General features: G+C 33.8%; 2 protein-coding genes across 5 annotated transcripts; one reads left to right on the top strand and one right to left on the bottom strand.

Annotated features, from left to right (window-relative positions):
• Positions 1 to 6: 6 nt before the first annotated feature.
• LOC7463842 (DNA topoisomerase 2) lies at positions 7 to 6,960 on the bottom strand. 4 transcript variants are annotated; one of them, XM_052445630.1, is made up of 19 exons: positions 6,139 to 6,960; positions 5,422 to 5,714; positions 5,267 to 5,333; positions 4,892 to 5,162; positions 4,595 to 4,791; positions 4,301 to 4,519; positions 4,101 to 4,214; positions 3,902 to 4,012; positions 3,614 to 3,778; positions 3,149 to 3,490; positions 2,903 to 3,036; positions 2,442 to 2,814; positions 2,185 to 2,371; positions 2,054 to 2,103; positions 1,558 to 1,968; positions 1,221 to 1,422; positions 1,064 to 1,128; positions 869 to 968; positions 7 to 692 (listed from the first exon to the last, which is right to left on the bottom strand). In XM_052445630.1, the coding sequence occupies exons 1-19, from the start codon at positions 6,691 to 6,693 to the stop codon at positions 124 to 126; spliced, it is 4,425 nt and encodes a 1,474-aa protein (XP_052301590.1). In that variant the 5' UTR covers positions 6,694 to 6,960; the 3' UTR covers positions 7 to 123. The 4 variants fall into 4 exon arrangements, with proteins under 4 accessions (XP_052301590.1, XP_052301593.1, XP_052301595.1 ...); XM_052445633.1 differs by having other exon boundaries at positions 869 to 971; positions 1,233 to 1,422; XM_052445635.1 differs by having other exon boundaries at positions 1,233 to 1,422.
• Positions 6,961 to 17,109: 10,149 nt separating this feature from the next.
• On the top strand, positions 17,110 to 19,700 carry LOC7480067 (protein DUF642 L-GALACTONO-1,4-LACTONE-RESPONSIVE GENE 2). The gene is made up of 3 exons (XM_002299898.4): positions 17,110 to 17,404; positions 17,906 to 18,403; positions 18,943 to 19,700. Exons 1-3 carry the CDS (start codon positions 17,326 to 17,328, stop codon positions 19,461 to 19,463), a joined length of 1,098 nt encoding a protein of 365 aa, XP_002299934.3. The 5' UTR covers positions 17,110 to 17,325; the 3' UTR covers positions 19,464 to 19,700.
• The last annotated feature ends 343 nt before the right edge of the window (positions 19,701 to 20,043 follow it).

Genomic DNA, 20,043 nt, shown 5'->3' with positions numbered 1-20,043 from the left:
AGAATATATACGAAGATAATATCAAATTAGTAGAAATCTCAAGAAAAATTGTTGCTGACAAGCAATTAATCAATTTTCATGGGGGAAATGAGCTCGAGTTTCCCCTTCCTAATCTAAAGTTCCCTAGTCGGAGTCCGAATCTTCACTAGCCTGTTCAAAATCAGAATCTTCACTCTCTGAGTCACTCAAGACATACGTAGTCTGCTTCCGGTTTGCCCTCTGCGGCCTTGCTTTTGCTGGCACGTCGATGACATCGGCGTTTTCAGATGTAGAAGCTGGCATTGTTTCAATTCCAGTATCATCTCCCTTGTGAATTCCGCCCAATAAAGAACCACTCTTCTTGTTGAATGGAGATGCCCTCATTTTCCTCACTTTCTTTTCTGGAGATATTCCTGATTCTTCAGCAGGCTTCAACATTTCAGTTAGAAGCTGCTGGCCCAATCCCTGGGACTGCTTGCTGGCTGGCCCTCTCCTCTTCGTCGCTGCAGGTGGTTTGGCCGCCTTATCATTTGCAGCAGCAGCTTTTCTCCCCCCCTTCTTTTTTGTTTCCGGGACAGCTTTCACTTGTACATCGAAGTCATCGTCAAGATCTGGTTCGTCCTCACTATCAGAAATTACTGAGACAGCCGCTAGAGGCTTATTCCTAGCAGCGTTTCTCCCAGCTGGTACTCGAAGCACTTCAGTCTCCATGTCTGTGACAGTAAAACAAACCAATAACCATTAAGGTCACAAGTAAAGATGTCCAATCTATGGCCAAACACAAGTGTCTCCGCATCGAAGCGTCCTTCCAAATTAACAGAGAAAAACTGAAATTCTCCAAGTTCAACCATTTCATACAATGGGAAATAAATTGGATAGAAAAACTCACCAGCTGATTGCTCAGGCGAAGAATCAAGTCTATATGCCTTAAGTCGATCCTTCAACGATTCTATTTCATCATCCTCATCCGAAATTGGAGAGGGTTTTTCCTGCTGGTGAACAGAAACAGGAGGTCGTAAGTTTCAAAAAGCTCAATTCTGTTTGCTGTTTGTGGGGGGTGTGGCGGGGGTGTTTAAGGGGGTACCTTTTTAGCAGGAGCCTTCCTTGATCCTGCCCTTCCTTTGGGTTTCACTACCTCAGCAGCATTCTCTGACAGAGATATAGAGTAAACATTAACAGAGCTCAAGGAAATTTATAAAACATGCCAAGAATAGATAATTTGTTAGTAGAAGCATCTCTACCTGCCTGCTGACCTGTTTCCATTGCAGAACTGGATGCTTTTCCCATGGTCTCAACAGATACTTCTTCATTTATGGCTTTCTTAGTGTACTTCCTTGGATTTTTAGGTGCTTGTTTAGAAACCTTAAAACCAGCTTCGCCATTTGCATCACCTTTTAATTTCTTTCTTGCCTCCTCTGCTTCAGCATCATATTTATCCAGCACCTAAATGCATGTATTGCATAAAAATCAAAGATGTTACATCAAAGAAAAAGTAAAAATGGCAAAGAAAATGAAATAGCTAAATGGAAAAAAAGTACATGAAAACAAGTAAATATGAAGTGTTGCCTTTGCACATACATCAAGTTGCATCTCAAGAGCCTCAAGATCTTTCACCCACAAAACTATTGGAGTTGTCTTTCTTAAATTGTCAACCTCTCCATTGAGTTTGTCATGGTCAGCACATAGCTGCTGAACCTTTTCTAGTGTCAAGGTTCCAATTGCCATTGACAGCAAATAGTCATAGTCACTAGCCCGCACCCCAGAAACTTCAAGGCTGTCTTCTGCTTCGTCTTTATCATCCGTTGCCCCAGCAACAACAGCCTTAGATTTCTTCGGAATGGGGGTAAAACCTTTCTGGTGCAGCTCTAGGAACAAATCGGCTCTCTTCCTGTTGTTCACAATGATTTCACCTCTCACAACTCCAAGGATAAACCTGACCTTGTTTTCCAGTTTCAACAACTCGAATTCCAGATTTTCCAGCAGAACTTTCTGCATTATTTAGAAAACCACTAATCAAGCCGGTTTACCAGCAGGAACTAGTTTAAAAAAGTTCAGTGGTAATTCTATGACTTACCTTTCTTCTCTCGTAGTATTCAAGCCTTAAGTGGAAAAATTCTTCAAGGACTGCAGGTGGAAAGATGAAAAGTGAGCATTCAAACAAGGTAATGTATTGTAGAACAGGCATAAATGATATCTAACTCATACTTTGTTCTGGGTTGTCATATTTTTTAATCACCCCTGCTGAATCAAAGAGGTGCATATTACTTGTGCTAATTGTGGTGGTTAATTTAAATTTCTTTAGCAAACCCTCTTGCTTTGCAATCATCATGTTCTCTTCCGACAACAGAACTTCAAAAACTACAGTCGCATCATCACCATACTTTCTGAAATCCTGCAACCAGAACATTGTCCATGAGAAAATAGAAGCATTGAACAGTACACCTGTTAGATATCAATATTACCTTAATAAAGGGATCCTTTGGTAAATTGCCATTTTCATCTCTATTCCCCTCTGTAACAGAATTCAAAAATGCCTTGTAATCATCTGTCCACCGACGGATGGGCAGTTCAGTTATCCTGAGTGTTGTCTCATTGACTTCATTTATGACACCATTAACAGTGTAGCTACAACCAGCTTCCTTTGATGCACCTTTTTCAATAGTTCCTTTAAAACCTCTATACCATGGATTCATAGGCTCCATCATTTCACCATTCAATAACCGCCTTATGTTTGCAACAATATCCCTTGGGTTATAGTTAGGGATGAAAGTGCTCCAGCCAGTGCCGATTCCTTCACAACCATTCACAAGGACCATTGGAATAATTGGCATGTACCTGGACGAAAATGAAATTAGGCAACATTCTTTATATGTAACCTTGAAGGCACTCATAATTTTTTTGGTTATTGAAATAAAACATTTACCAATTAGGTTCAATGGTTTGCCCATCTTCATCCAAGTAATCAAGAAGGCCATCATCATCCTTTGGGAACAAGAACCTCGTAATAGGAGAGAGCTGAGTATAAATGTACCTAGCACTTGCATGGTCTTTGCCTCCCTGTGAAATGATGAAAATAGAAAATGAGAATCAGATTAGTGTTCTAGAATAATAACAACACACCTTAAAGAGGTTGATTTAACTTTAAAAAGTGAGACATCATTTATCTTACCACACTGCGGGTGCCAAATTGACCATTTGGCAGAAGAAGGTTAATGTTGTTGCTGCCAACAAAATCCTGTGCCATTCCAATGATTGTACTGGCAAGACTCTGCTCACCATGATGATAAGCAGAATGCTCGGATACATAACCAGAAAACTGGGAAATTTTCGCTTCTTTAACAAAATTCCTCTTAAAAGAACAGAAAAGGATCTTCCTCTGACCAGGCTTCAGGCCATCAACCATTGAAGGAATGGATCTTTGAAGATCCGCCATAGAAAACAATATAAGCTCCTTGTTAATGAAATCGCTGTACTTTATGAGCTTCTGGTTCTGATCAAGGTGAGTACCAGGCTGCAAAATTTCAGAGAAACTAAGATCCGCTTAGAAGACAGTAGTTTCGTGCATCAAACATTTTCTTCTGGCGGGGAAAGGGGTGCAAAATAAATTTAACAACAAATATGCAGAAAAACCAACCTCGTACTGCCGAAGCCAATTCTTTCTTGCTTCGATCTTCTTTTTACTAAACGCAAGCTCTATTGCATCCCCATCTTGCTCATCCATCCATATAAAGTCTTTCTTGTGTTTGTCAAGACTTTGAAAGTATGCTTTTCCTTCCTTGGATGTACTTGTTCCCAACCCCTACGATGACATCAACTATATTACCCCATGGTGGGAATAACAATGACAATTAATGCTGATTGATAGTACATGAATATAACCATGTATACCCAGATTCCTATCTTCCATGTCAAATGAACAAACCTTATAGTATTTGATGGACCAGCCACTCGCATTTCCCGCCAAACTTCCTTTCCAGGATTCATACTCCGGCATGGAATAAAACGATAGAACTGTTCCGTTTCTATGAGTTGCCTGCACAAACAATCAGGCTGAAAATTACCAAAGTTCTTGAATAAAAATATCAACATTTCTGAAACACTGGTTAGTTATATGCACCAACCTTGACAATAGGAGTTATAAACTCAACCAAGAATGATGGGACTTTCAGTAATGATGGCCAGAATGAATGAAGGAAATTGATCAGCAGGCCTTTAATGTGAGACCCATCATGATCCTGTTTAAAGCACAAAAAGTTAGCAAATCTCTCCTCTAGGAATTATGGGCTGATTCTATGGCAAAAAATCTAAAGGAAGCACTAGCCTGGTCTGTCATTATCATCAGATGACCGTATCTCAAAGACTTGACATTACTGTACTGCTTATGATGCTGCAACCCAAGAATCTTCTTGATGCATTCAATTTCCTTATTCTCTTTGAGCTGTTTAGGCGTGGCTTCTCGCACATTGAGCAATTTACCTCTCAAAGGAAATACACCGTAGAAACTCCGTTCCGTCTGAGTCAGCCCAGCCACACCAGCTATCTGCATACATTCATTGCTGTTAAAGAAAATTGAATTGATGTTGCTACCGAAAACTTTATTAGTCATGGAACTTACTGCCAGAGCTTTTGCTGAATCACCTTCAGTCAATATCAACGTACATTTTTCAGAGTACCTCCCTCCAGCCTCGTTAGCATCCTCGAGCTTCGGAACATTAACCTTCGCTGTCTTCGTTCCATCAGTCTTCTTAAGCTCCTTGCTTTCCTTGAATTTGGCCCACGAGAGGAGATTGTCGACGATGTCAGACTTTGCCACTGCAAATATGATAATGATCAGCATACAAGACTCAAAACCAACATTCTATAAATAAAAAAGCTATAGTTTACAGAAAACCAAGCAACACATGTGACCGACCTTTCTTCAAAAAGTCTTCAGAAAGTTCACATTTCGATCCAAAACTGCTCTGGCGAAGTGTCAAAGTTTCCTTTGTTTGAGAATCAAAAGCAGGGTTATCAATAAGGCAATTGACAAAAACCCACAAATAGTTCTTCACGTTATGGGCTTTGATGTTGGAATTCTTGTGCTTCTTATTAACAGCATTCATCACATAATTAGTGATCTGATTAGTGACGTAATCAACATGAGTCCCACCCTTGATGGTTGCAATGCTATTAACGAAGCTGACCTGTTAATGAAACCCAATTATTCTGGATACAGAAACTTTACTGTGATACAATTGCAAACAGCTTGGAAATAAACTACGATCCATTCAGAAAGGTTCTCAATTACCTGCTGGAATTGACCTTCCGTGAGGCTCACACAAACCTCCCACCTCTCACCAACTTTCTCGTAGAAACTGGCCAGCACCAAAATACCTAATGAGCATCTTAACAGTGGAAACATTTAAAAACTTGATAGCTGGACAAAAGATTATTAAAAACAACCTTTTAGGGCGTTCTGAGCCAGGTTCAGAGGCAGAATTCAAGTACATGTAAACATAATCTTGAAATGATTTGACAGGCACACGACTTCCGTTGAGCTCAACCTTCACAGTCTTTCCAAGGCAACCAGCTATGTCAACCACCCTTTTCTTCATCAAAGCTACCACATCTTCTTCCAGATGAGTCATGCTAAACTTAGCCAAATCAGGCTTAAATGTGACCTTGGTCCAATTCTCACCCTCCTTGCACTTAGTTATCATTGGCTCAGATTTTTTCCCCATGTTGTTAGAGAAAACCTTTCACATCACAACACAAACCCATATTACATTCTTAATAAGAGCATGTAAAAGATAGCCAAAACATCCACCATAAACAAAACCATCTGTCCTTGCAAAAGAAACTTTGCCTAATTTAATTACCTTAATTCATGTTAAAACATGCTACAATTTGAAAATTACACTTATATCCCAGTTCACATATCACAGGTTTCAGCCAAAAAACAAATATCATCTAACAATTTGATCAAAACCTTTCACAGAACCTTTAACTTCTTTCCCAGCAAAAAAAAAAAAAGAATCAAAAGCTTCTACAACAAACCCACCAATTAATAAAACCTTAAACTTGTATGCCCACTTCATATTTAATAGATTCGATCTTTTAATAAATAATTCTATAAAAAATATAACAAGTCACCAAGGCATTAACAAAAACCAACATTACCTGCTTATACTTCTTTTGCCTTTTCCCATCAGCCGTCTCAATCACAAACTCGGTCGAAAAAATATTCGTAAGCTTTGCACCATACCCGTTTCTCCCGCCAGTGGTCTTCTTCTCAGCATCATCATAATTACTACTAGTCAACAAATGCCCAAAAATCAATTCTGGCACATAAACACCTTCCTCCTTGTGTATCTCCACCGGAACCCCATCTCCATTGTTATAAACACTAACCAGGTTATTCTCCCCATCAATCACGACCTTCAAAGAGTCCATTTTCGGGTCTCTTTGCTTATTATCCGCTGCATTCACCAAGATTTCATCAAAGATTTTGTAAAGACCTGGCACATAGGTGACCGGTCGGTGCACTATTTTGTCACCCTCGTAAACCCAGAGGGTCTGTGCGTGCTTCTCGATTGACCCGATGTAGGTGTCGGGTCGCAGAAGAATGTGCTCCAATTGGGACTTTTTCTGGTAAGTTTCTTCGATTGTCTTCCCCTGGTTCATGTTTACGCTGTTGCTTGTTGCTAATGGGACTTTCTTGGTCGCTGCCGCCATTGAAGAGAGAGAAAGTGACGAATTAGGGTGTTTACGAGAAGATATGGGTGAATTTTTTTCTTCTTTTAGGGTTTCTGGAGGAAGATCTTTGTAGAAAGGGAAAGTTTAGGGCTTCTTGCTAAACAAACAGAGAGGTTTTTCTGCGATGGATTTGATTTTAGGGCTTGGTTTTTTCTAGTGAGAGAAAGTTGGGGGTTTTAGTTTTGAGAGAACAAAGACACAGAGATGGTGTCTGGAAGCGAAACGAGGGGAAGGAGATGGATGATGGATTATAAAAAGGGAGGACAGAAGAGATATAACGGTCGGGAGAATTTGAATTTTGAATTTTGAATTTTGGGTGGGAATTCGAATTTCTATGATTGTCAAAAGGGGTTTCGAGGATCTCACGGTGGAGGATTGATCTCGTGATCAAAACTCGAAAGAGGTGAGCGCTTGAAGGAGGAAATTATCTAGTGTATCTCGATAAGTGGGTGCTCTTGATGTTCTTTCAAGCTGGTCATCATCGGGTGCCACGTATCGCAAGGTTATTAGGGGAGACTTGGGTTTGCTAGCTATGTTTGGGTGAAGAAAGCAAAGATCAGTGATCTGGATAAATGGACTTTATCAGTTCACTTCTGGGCTAGATTCCACGAAGCTTTTTGATCCACGAAATTCTGAGAGTACAGAGTACTAATAATTTTCGGGCCCCTTATCCTAACAATTATTGGGGTGGGTCTAAAATTCATAACTTATCATCTAAATCCACGAGAAAAAAAAAAAAAACAGATATTCTTTTTATCAAAAACTTAATGCATGTTCCTTTTTTAATTGTCTTGTAATGAATAATATAAAAATAATAGAGATAGAAATATTATAAAAATAAATATATTTTTTAAATAATTTTAAAGTGAATTTATGTACTTTTAAAATAAGAGGCACATAGATAACATGTCTTTAGAGACAATATTTTTTATTCTTAATATATCTTTGTAAGAAAATCTCAATTTCAAAATTATTCAACTAAGGCATGTTAGAATAAAAATAGTTATTATTATAGTTTTAAAACCCAACTTAGTCGTCGATCTAGTACAAAGATCGAATTGCTGGTTAAGGTCTATGTCACGAGCTGGGTTGACCTGAGTTTGTATAGAAATAAAAATTGTTATTATCATAGTTTTAAACCTGATTTGGGGGTCGACTTGAGGCAAGGCCTAGGTCACGAGTGGGGTGGACCACTGACATAGGTCAATGTAAGGACAAAAATGATTATTATCATAGTTTTAAAACTCGACATGTGGATCAACTCGTGGTAAAGCCTGGGTCATGTGTCAAGAGTGTCGACCTGGAAAGATCCGAGTCAATATAAAAAAATTTATTATTATCATAGTTTTAAAACTCGATTAAGAGGTCAACTTGGGGCAAGGCATAGGTCATTATGATCGAGATGGTCAACTCAGATCAATGTAACGATAAAAAATTATTATTATTATAGTTATAAGACTCGACTTAAGGGTCGACCAGGGAAAGGCTTAGGTCATGGGTCGGAAGGGTCAACACAAGTTAATCCGAGTCAATTTATAGATAAAAATGATTATTACTATAGTTTTAAAACTCAACTTGAGAGTTAACATGAGACATGTTTGAGGTCACTCATATATATATATATATATATATATATATATATACACACACACTTTTTTAAAATATGTAAATTTGACAACAATAAATATTAAGGGTAAATTAGATTTTTTTATATTTTATTCTATCTTATCTACCATAAACAAACGAGATACAGAGATAGATTTTTTTATCTTGTATATCACTATTAAATACAGTTTTGTCTCCATTTTCTTTTCTATCTTGTCTTATTTGTCTCCGTTAACTCTGTTTTTTCTATCCCGGATAATAACCAAACGCTACCTTATTATCCAAAAAATTCTTTTCATTTGAAGCCTAAAACCTTTTAATAGGTCATTAATTACTTGTCATCCAAGAACCTATTTATCATAAAACCTAGCTTTGTCATTGTCCTCCATTACCATCTCAATTATAACAAAACAATTAATGCACCTAATACATCTAAGCCATTTTAACCCTAATAAACAACTCAAATTACTAATTGAAATTGGATAGGTTCTTTAAATATATTCTATAAACTTCATTACCTCAATTGATCCAGTGGTTGTATATAACAATTTATGGTTAAAAAAAACCTTAAAACACATGGAGAACTCATTGTGCAGGTAAACACATATTACTATTCACCACACATTATAATTACTATTTTTCTATTGCAGAAAAAAAAAAATCAATGACCTTTGGTATTAGGGTAGAGTGGTTTTTTTCTAAAATATCATTAGTCATTGTAGGATTGATTAGAGATACTTTGATCTTCTATATTTAAAATACACACTGCAATGATTATATTGCCTTTAAAAGAAAAATATTATAAACGACTCTTTTAACGAAATTTGTGTTTTTTTTTTTACGTTTTGAAGGCATGATATAAAGACTACATTACCTTTACATGTAAAAAATGTTAACCTTAAATCAAATAGTTTTTTTTAATAAAATTTTACAAGGGACAATTTGGTCTTTTGAATAATATAGATATTATTAAAAAAATATTGATGGCGTGTACGACAACGTCACTCCACCAAACGCCACCTTATAAGACGGTGTTAGAAGTGCCTCACCATCCTCTTTCCACTAGTGTTGTGCATTTGCTCAACAAAGAGGTGGTTGGGCTTCGATGAACTTATTTTCTCCCCCCTACTTTTCACTTTCTTCCCTTTATCAAAATATAAAGGTGTCATTTATTTTTTTTTTCAATTTGATTCCTGTTCTTTTATTGCTATTTGTTTTGTTTTTTATATTATTTTGATTGATTTTTTTTATTTTGTCCCCCATCATTTAATTTTATATAATCTTTATATCAAATTTGATCCTCGTTCTTTTCAATGTTATTTTTTTTGTTTTTAATTATTTTTCTGATTGAATTTTGTTTTTAATTTCACCACTCGGTTTTTGAGTTCAAATTATTTTTGTATAGAATTTAGTTTTCATCCTTTTAATTGTCATTTCTTTTGTTTTATATCTTTTTTTTATCCCTTAGCATTTTTATGATTTGGAAATTTTGCTTCGTTATTTTTAGGGTTTGTGTTCTATGGAGTTAACCTGTCAAGTCAGTTCTGGTTTTATATTTAGGGTTATTATAAAATTATTAATTTGAATACTTAATATAAACTAAAGTAAAAAATAATAATATTGAGTAATTTTTAAAAATATGTAAGTTCAACAACAATACATATTAAAAGTAAAATAGATTTTTTTATATTTTATCCTATCTTGTTGACCATAACTAAACAAGTTACAAAAACAATGATTTTATCTTGTACATCACTATTAAATATAGTTCTGTCTTAGTCTCATTTCTTGTCTTATCACATCTGTCTTTATCTTTTCTGTCTTGAAATTGAAATCAAACGCTACCTTATTATTCAAAAAAATCTTTTTTTATAAAGCTTAAAACCCTTAACTAGGTCCTTAATTGATCATCAATTGAGAACCATATCTCATATGGCCAGAAAAACATTGCACCTAATACATCTAAGGTTTTTAACCCCAATAAAAAATCTAAATAATTATCACCGTTATAATAATTATGTCTTGACCAATTGAAATTTGATGGGTTCTTCAAACAAATTTTATAAACCTTATTACCTTGATTGATCTATTGATGGTTACTTCACTAGCTAAATATAGCAAATTATAATTAAAATTAAAAAAAAAACCTTAAAAGACATGGAGAATTCACTATGCACTTAAACACTTATTACTATTTACCATGCAATGTAATTACTATCTTGCCCTTCAAAACAATGAATAACTTTGGTATTAGAATAGAGTTGTCTTTTCCTTAAGTCTCATTAGTCGTTGTAGATTGACTGAAGACAATTTGATCTTTTTATATTTTAAATTCATAGTGCAATAATTATATTGCCCTCAAAAGCAAAATATCTTTAAAGGATCTTAAGGGGCAATCTAGTCTTTTTATATTTTGAAGGCACAATGTAAAGACCATATTACCCTTACATACAAAAAATATTAACTTGTATCAAAGGGTTCTTTTGTCTTTTCATATTGGTTTTTATTTAATAAAAGTTGACAAGAGATGATTTAGTTTTTCAAATACTATAAATATTATTAAAAAAAGTTCTTGGTGTATGTGACGAAGTCTTACCACCATACACCACATGACGAGGCCACGACGAAAGCGCCTTGCCATCCTCTTTCCATTAGTGCCACTTGAGTGCACTACAGAGAGGTGGTTGAAATATAATGATTTTTTTTCTCTCTCTTCCCCCTTTCAAAGTATAAATGTGTTATTTTATATATATATATATATATATATATATATATATATTTTTTAATTTGATCTCCATTATTTTTATTATTTTTCATTTTATTTTTTATTGATTTTATCTTTGATTTCACCCCTCATCATTTAGTTTCATTTAATTATTATATCAAATCTAGTTCTTGTTTTTTTTATATTATTATTTGTTTGTTTTTAATCATTTTTTTAATTGAGTTTTTTTTTTGGTTTTGGGGGTGTTTGAGACAGTGATAACAATTGCTTTTCAAAGTATTTTTTAGCTTTGAAATGCATCAAATATTTTTTTAAAATTTATTTTTGACATTAGCACATCAAAATGATAAAAAAAACAAAAAAAAAACTTTGAGCAAAAAAATATTGAACTTTTTGAAAACAATGTTTTAAACACCCCTTCATCCCTCGGTTTTTTATTTTAAATTATTTTCATATCAAATTTAGTCCCCATTGTTTTAATTTTTATCTCTTTTGTTTTGGATCCTTTTTTTATTTTATTTTTTAATTTCACCCCTTAACATTTTGATGATTTGGAATTTTGTTATGTTAACTTTTAGGGCTTGCGTTCCATGGGGTTAGTCATGGACTTATGATCAAGGTCACGAATCTTTATGATTAACCCGAGTTAAATTTGGTCTTTGTTTTAGGTTTATTTTTTTATTTTATCATTCAATATTTGATTTAATAAAAATTGGTCATCATTCTCTTTTATTTTCAATCTCTTTTCTTTGTGGTTGTCCCAATCTTATGTCTATGGTCACAATGTTAACTGGTTAACTTAGGTTTATTCAAATTATTTTTATTTGTTTTTTAATTTTATCTTTCAACATTGAGTTGTTTGATAATTGAGCTTTATATTTTTATTGAGTTTGCTTTCGATTAGATTACCTTAGTATCACGACTAAATCATATATTTGACATGACAACTTGAATGAGCTCAAGACAATTTTTTTTATATTTTTAATGTTTTTTTATTATTGTTGATTTTTTTTTATTATTTGAATTAATTAAGTTTATTAAATACAGTCGATTCAATCTTTTATTTTTCAAAAAACATTTGTTTTGCTTTAATATTATTTTAAATTAAAACTCGCAGCGTAACGCGTCCTATCTGTCTTCACTTCACTAAAAGAAATCCAGGAGAAGATCCACACCGCCAATGATCATGGAAAATGAAAAGAGGAACAACAAAAAAAGAACAAAATAGAGAGGGGACATGCCAGCTGAAAGATTGGGCTGGATTATTTAAGTCAGAGATCGCCCCATTGATACGGGCCCCACTTCTTTTCAATAAATAAATAAAAAATATCAATTGCTTAAGGTAGCGGGACCCACCTTTTACTGAATGTATTTTTATCACTAATAAGATTAGGAAGGTGAATATTGGGACTCGAGTCAAAGATTTTCCCGCTGCTCTTGCTATCAGCTTTTTCCCATAGCCCTGGCCCATTCATCAGCTAAATCTGAACCACCTACATGTGGGCCCAGCTATGGACCCATTAGCACATGCATAATCATTTCTTCAGCTCGCAGTGCACCGCCTATTATTTTCGGGGTATTTAAAAGTGTAAAAAGTGTCTGTAAGGTATTTTGGTAGCCGTAGTGGTTGTCGTTTGAAAAAAGTTATTTTATAAAAAGTATTTTTAGTTGAGGTTGATTTGAAAAAATAGATATTTTGTTAAAACTATGGTTGAAATTGAGATTTAAGAAAAAATAGTTTAATTTGTTTGGTTAAAAATGCTTTTGAAATTGAGGTTATAAAATAATTTTAAAAAATATATATTAATATTGATGGTTTTAAATTTAAATATTGTAGAATTAATTACTCCTATTACATCATGAAATAAAAAATACTTTATATAAAATATTTGTATTATTCCATTAAACTATTTATAATTCCATTACGTACAAAAATCATCCAATAAGAACTACAGTTTTCATAATTTTTTGAGCGTAGATAAAATATTATTAGGTATAAAATTGATATTACAGTGTGAGTAAATTTAATTCATTCTATACTAGTTTTTTGGGAAAAAAATATTGTTTACATTACAGTACGAGTGAATTTAATTCACTCTAAACTATTTTTTTTAAAAATAAAACTGTTAAAAAAATTTATACACTAAAATGAAAAAAAAAGAGTTCACGTGAACAATGCAAGTGAATTGCACTGTTTATTAAGTGAACAGTGCAATTCACTCGTAAACAGTGCAAGTGAATTGCATTGTTCATTGTTTTTAAGTGAACAGTGTATTAATGTACACTGTTCATGCTAATTGCACTGTTCAGTGAACAGTGTTTCAGTGAACAGTGCAATTAGCCTGCACAGTAAGCAAGAAGCAGCATTTTGCTGCCTTTTCTTTTCCTGCGTCTCAGACGCAAAAATATGTAGGGCCATACACATTAAATTATGTATTTTTCTTTACCAAATGGCTGCAAACTGCGTTTTAATTAAAACGCAGTCGCAGCCGCGTAGCCAAACAAGATTTAAAATGTATTAAAAATTTATTTTTTTAAAATTATATTTGATACCAACACATCAAAATAATCTAAAAAATAATTTGAAATAAAAAAAATAATAGACAGATATCAAAAATAATTTTAAAAAAATAATTTTAAAAATATTTTTTTAATACCAACACATCAAAATAAAATTACTTTTATTGCCTTCCATGATATTAGCTAAAGCGATATCGTTTGATTGCAAAATAATATATAAAATATAAATATAAAAAATCAAAATCAATATATTCAATCGAGAAGAATTGTACAAGCATTGCAATTTATATAGATTTGGGGACCTAATGACACATAATTATTGATGTCTGTGCATTTCATCCAAATCATTGATGATGGTGGTGATGGCGAAATTACAGATTTGGGCACCGTGATGTCATTTCTAGCGACACCGGCGATGAGTTTTGTATTATAGGATCCTTCCTGACAACAAGTGCACGTGGATTAGATGATACCGGGCCAGATGGCTCTCACTAAGCAGCGGCACAGCACATGTGAGTAGGGCATGGTACTTTCCATGCCATGAAATCACGCTATATTAAGATATCCTAATTACAATTGAAACACAAACATATTTTTTTAAATATTTTAACAGTTCTGGATGTGCTGGGTTTGGCTCCTGATGTTAGTGTGTGTTTGGTATTGTAGTAACTGTTATGGTTATGATTTAAAAAAAATTATTTTATAAAAAGTACTTTTAGTTAAGGTTAGTTTGAAAAAATAGGTGTTTGGTTAAAACTGTGGTTGGAATTGAGGTTGAACAAAAAATAGTTTAATGTGTTTGGTTAAGAATGTTTTTGGAATTGAGGTTATAAAATAATTTAAAAAATTATATATTAACATTGATGGTTTTTAATTTAAATGTTATAGATTTAACTATTGCTATTATATCATAAAATAAATAATATTTTACATAAAATATTTTTTATTGTTCCATTATAATATCTACAATTCCATCACGTATGAAATACATCCGACAAGGACTATAGTTTTTTTGGTTTCTTAAACACGCAACAACATCAAATAAAATATAATCAGGAACAAAATTGGAATTGCGATTAAATTCTGCAAATGCTACGTCATCAAGCGATCTTTGTTTAATTTATGTAGTTTCATTGAATAATGTTAAACACTAGTTTTTTTGAATAAAATACAATTAAAAAAATAAAAAAATAATTTTTATTTTTTTATTTTACTAGACCAAACCTATTTAAATACATTTTAAATTTTGGACCGAAACCGGTTCGACGGAAATAGTGTAGCACGCGAACAGTGCAGCAAGCTGCACTATTCCTGCTAATTAATTAGCATGAGCTGCACTGTTTATGCTAATTAATTAGCAGGATGTGCGCATGCAGCAGAAAGGCAGGAACGCGACGAGAGAAGCAGATAATTTCTGCTTCAACAAAACAACGTTTTCGACGCAGTTAATGATAGGATCCACGAACAAAAATCACGGTTGATTTCATAACCAAACACTATATTTTCACTGTTACATAACAAACGCAGGTATAAACGCTTAGACAAACAGACCCTTAATGTAATCACGTGATTCTATAAATGAATCCGACCCTTCATTAAAGAAGTTTTAAGGTGTTAATTCAACTTTTTTGTTAAAGTATTTATTTTTTATAAATATATTAAAATAATATTTTTTTTTATTTTTTAAAAATTATTTTTGATATCCATACATTAAAACAATTTTAAAACACTAAAATAAAAATAAAATATTTTTTTTAAAAAATAAACTGTGCTAAAACAAGTTTGAAGTTTGAATTTAAAGAAAAGCTCAATAAATAAAATATTCTATCATGGTTTCTTGTATCCACATCACTTTGAATATTAATTTGCTTAGCACTAGATATAACGTAGTACTAACTTAGTAAACAACATGGCCATGTATAACAAAGCAATATTAATGTTGTAACACCGAGATAGAAGTGCTTGGTTTGGTTATATATTCATATTTTATTACAATTGATATGTTTTTACGCGTGTCTTAATACTGGTTATAAAACACTGTAGCTTCCTTTATAGTGGTAGAAATGTAACAAAAATTGAAATTATTACACAATGAAGGAATTATGATGATAATCTCGTGAACCTTTCTCCATTGTCTTTCTCTTTTTTCTTTTAATATATTAATATAGGTATTTGGATCAGCTTGCGAATATCTCGATTAATTTCACGAGCTCTGAAGTTAACGACCAAGTAAACCATCAGTGACCCTGAGGTTTGTGAAACTCGAACCAGTGATCTCTATGGAGCAAACTCAGAATCTAATCAGTTGAACTACATTTCTCAGGGTTCTCCTTCTCCTCCTCTTCTTCTAGTACATTCTGTTAAATTCTGCATGTGTGCTCTAGTTCATCAATTCTTGTATGAGAGTGTGGTTGCGGTTGCTTTTCAAAGTGTTTTTCATGCCGAAATGCATCAAAATGATATTGTTTTTATTTTTTAAAAATTATTTTTGAGATTAGCGCATCAAAACGATCCAAAACACAAAAAAAAATTGAATTTTTAACAAAAATAAAATAAAATTTTAAAGAACACTGTTTGCACCGCATTTCCTAACAATTTAGTATGGTAACCATCTTAGTAGCTACTGGAACAATTTATACTAATGATAAGAACAATAAAATTAGTTTCTGTATAATTTAAGATTATTTATCATGTTTAACTTTAAAACATCTAGTATTACTAATTACAAAATTAGTCGTGATTATAAACAAAGATTTTCAGTGTTTAAAAGTTTTTACAAAAAAAAAAACGTTTTTAGTAGTTAAATATTACATTTAAGATGATTTGTTTTTGCATACCAAATGACGTTAAACAATCGAATTATGTAATATATTTTTATAGATAGTTAGATTCAATCAAACATCATTTCTAGTAATAAAAATATAAAATACTAAACTTAATGAAATTAAATGATGTTAACAAATGATTGCTTATTTTAAATAAATATATCATGAGAATCACACAGAAGCATGTGATAAAATAACTAGTAAACAAATTGATATCTATAATATATTTTTGCTTATAGTTTTCAGCAATGAATTATATTGAGATTGGTGCATTTACATCTGATTTCATATACTATATTCACCCCTTTATTTATTTATTTATTTTTACTTTTCAAGAATGAGTAAATGTGATTTAGGTAGTGTTTGATATTTTAGTAGTAATTATTTTTTAAAGTATTTTTTATTTAGAAATATATTAAAATAATATATTTTTTATTTTTTTAAATTTATCTTTAACATCAATAAATAAAATACATTAAAATAATTTAAAATTACTAAACAAAATTAATTTTAAATAAAAAAACTCAAAACTTTGACAAATTGCCAAACGAGTTTTTATATCAAGAGATGCTTCCTTGCTTCGTGGAGAATTTTGGTTAGCTTAAAGCCTTAAACAAGTCACATGCTAAACCAATGGACCCCCACGAACGGAAAATTAAGAGTAATGGCTGAAATTAGACAAACGCCGGTGCCATGGAATGTGGAGAAAAGTGCGGCTTTGAGAGATCAGAGACAGAGACAAAATGTATCAGATCTTCTGCTAAACTTTTTTTGCCTTTTCTCATACAGCACATGTTCACCCAGCTCCCTCAACTTTGTCCTCCTCACGCTATAAATATAAGCATTTCCTATCACTTTTCCTCTCCCATATCAAAAACACCTTACCTCTCTCCTTCAGAACACAAAGCCTAGCTTGTGTTCATTTCTTTTGTGAAAATGGCCGTTGGGATCTCACTTTTGCTTGCATCATTCTTGCTCTTCACTACCTCTGCTTTAGCTGCTACTTACATGGAAGGTAATGCTAGCTAAGTGCTAATTTCTCTGTTTAATGTTCTGACCCCATTCAATGGACTTAGACAAAGAAGATTTAACATAATAGTCACGGTGTGCTCATTTGAGTTGGGGAGTTTTGTGCTTTGTTCTCTCTTTTTGCGTGTATAAGACGTGCTTATAGTGCAAAATTGACATTGCATGCTGGGTTCTTGGCAGTTAATGCCTTGTTTAATTTGTTAAACTACAAGGCCGAATCTTTATGCTTCATGCTTATTCAACCTTCTTTCAGGGGTTTAATGTTCGTTGCAGTATCTTACTTCTCCCTGTCATCTTTGCTTGCTAATTACAGTTTTATTTCCATTTTCAAAGATTTCCAAAAATGAAAGTTAGATTAATTTTAGGTTTAGAGTGGCCAACAAAGAAAGAGAGATTTAGATTTGGTTCTCTACATTCTCTAGCACGTTTCTTTGCTGATTACTAATTTCACAGTCTCATTTTGACTCGGTCCGATCTCTTTCTTCAGGCTTTCTAAAAAATGGCAACTTTGAAGAGAAACCAAAACCTGGCGCGATCAAGAAAACAGTCCTTAAAGGAAAATATGCGCTTCCCAGCTGGGAAATCAATGGATTCGTAGAGTACATCTCTGCTGGGCCACAACCTGGTGGCATGTACTTTAATGTGGCTCATGGTGTCCATGCAGTAAGGCTAGGCAATGAGGCCTCGATTTCTCAAACAATAACAATAAAAGCAGGCTCTCTATATGCCCTCACATTTGGTGCATCAAGAACTTGTGCCCAAGATGAGGTGTTGAGAGTCTCAGTTGGGACCGTGTTTGGGGACCTGCCCTTGCAGACACTGTATAGTAGCAATGGCGGAGACACTTATGCTTGGGGATTTAAACTCAATGCCACTGTTGTTAAAGTGTCATTTCGCAATACTGGAGTCCAAGAGGACCCTGCCTGTGGGCCACTCATTGATGCAGTTGCTATCAAGGAGCTCTTTCCACCAATGCCCACAAGAGGTAATGAAAACTAATTAGTATTATAATGTCCTGTTTTTGGTATGGAGATTTTGCTGGCCGGTTGCTTTAGTTTCATTTTTGTGATTTCTTATCTGATTTAGTTTTGCTAGTTCATTCTCTGAATCACTTGTTTCGATGGGGCTGTATGTCAAGGCTGTTGCATTTGTAGATTTTGTCTTGTTGGCTTGGATCTTCAAGTTTCAACGATTTACAATTGATAGCTTTCCACAGACATTGTTTAGCGGATCTGAGATTCTTCTTGCTCTGTTATGTGGTTGGTTTTTGAAGATAGCATTTGATCTGAGATACTATCCCTTTGACAATTTTGTCAAACACAGGATACATTTGGTTCGAGAAGCAGTACTGTTGATCCATATAAAGTTCTAAACACCTCCCTATTCTCTTTGTGAATGGTTGCAATTGATGACCAATATATCTGTGTAGTTGATAATTAAAACATGTAAAATTTTCAAAATTCGCCTGCATCTGCTTGTATAGATTCCCTGGTCTCATCGATGGTTGTAAATGATATCTTGTAGATAACCTTGTAAAGAATCATGGCTTTGAGGAGGGTCCTCATCGGTTAGTAAACACATCCAGTGGTGTCCTCCTCCCTCCAAGACAAGAAGATCTCACATCTCCACTTCCCGGCTGGATGATCGAATCACTTAAAGCTGTGAAGTTCATTGACAAAAAGCACTTCAACGTTCCTTTTGGGCTCGCTGCTGTCGAGCTTGTTGCAGGAAGAGAAAGTGCAATTGCCCAAATCCTCAGAACAATTCCCGACAAAGTCTACGGTCTCACATTCACCGTCGGGGACGCAAGAAATGGTTGCCATGGATCAATGATGGTCGAGGCATTCGCTGCTAAGGATACCTTCAAAGTTCCATTCGAATCCAAGGGAAAGGGTGAATTCAAGACCGTAAGTTTCAAGTTCAAAGCCGTTACAGCTCGGACAAGAATTACGTTTTACAGTTCATACTACCATACTAGGATTGATGACTTCGGATCCCTCTGTGGTCCTATACTCGATGAAGTTAGGGTATTCCCTATTGCTTAGATGTTATCTCTACTCTGGTAGAGCAGACTCCACCTTTGTGGGTGTTTACAGACAAGTCACATCATCTGTTGAGGCACATGCTTCGCTTTTGTATCTAAGCTAGGGCATGTGGTCTTTTATTGTATGATGTTGTCTTCACGTGGTGTCGGCAGAAGGAGCCTTATGGATAAGAGCGTAGTAGAAACTATATGTGGTTTATTTCTAGGACATGTAATGGCAACAACTTAACTTTATTTACTGGAGTGTGTATGATCACAGCTTCAAAATTCCAAAAAAGACTTGGGCTATGACCACGTGACCAGTCCATCAATATGGTTGCCAGTAAGCTTTTTTACTTTTTTTTTTTTTTTGGGTGAATGGCGAGGGTGTCTTCCTTCCAAATCTGATTTTAGAGCGTGCTGGCAAATCCAATTATTAATCACAGCAAAGCTCATTTGATTTGCTTTTTAAAGAGTTATTTATTTAAAAATATATTAAAATAATATTTTTTTATTTTTTAAAATTTATTTTTAATATAATTACATTAAAATAATTTTAAAATATAAAATTTTTTATTTTAAATAACTTAGACCGCAATCCT

The sequence above is a fragment of the Populus trichocarpa genome, chromosome 1 (assembly GCF_000002775.5).
Source record: "Populus trichocarpa isolate Nisqually-1 chromosome 1, P.trichocarpa_v4.1, whole genome shotgun sequence".
Lineage (NCBI taxonomy): Eukaryota > Viridiplantae > Streptophyta > Magnoliopsida > Malpighiales > Salicaceae > Populus > Populus trichocarpa.
The sequence above is the reverse complement of the archived record's forward strand: the minus strand, read 5'-3'. Positions and strand labels throughout refer to the sequence as shown.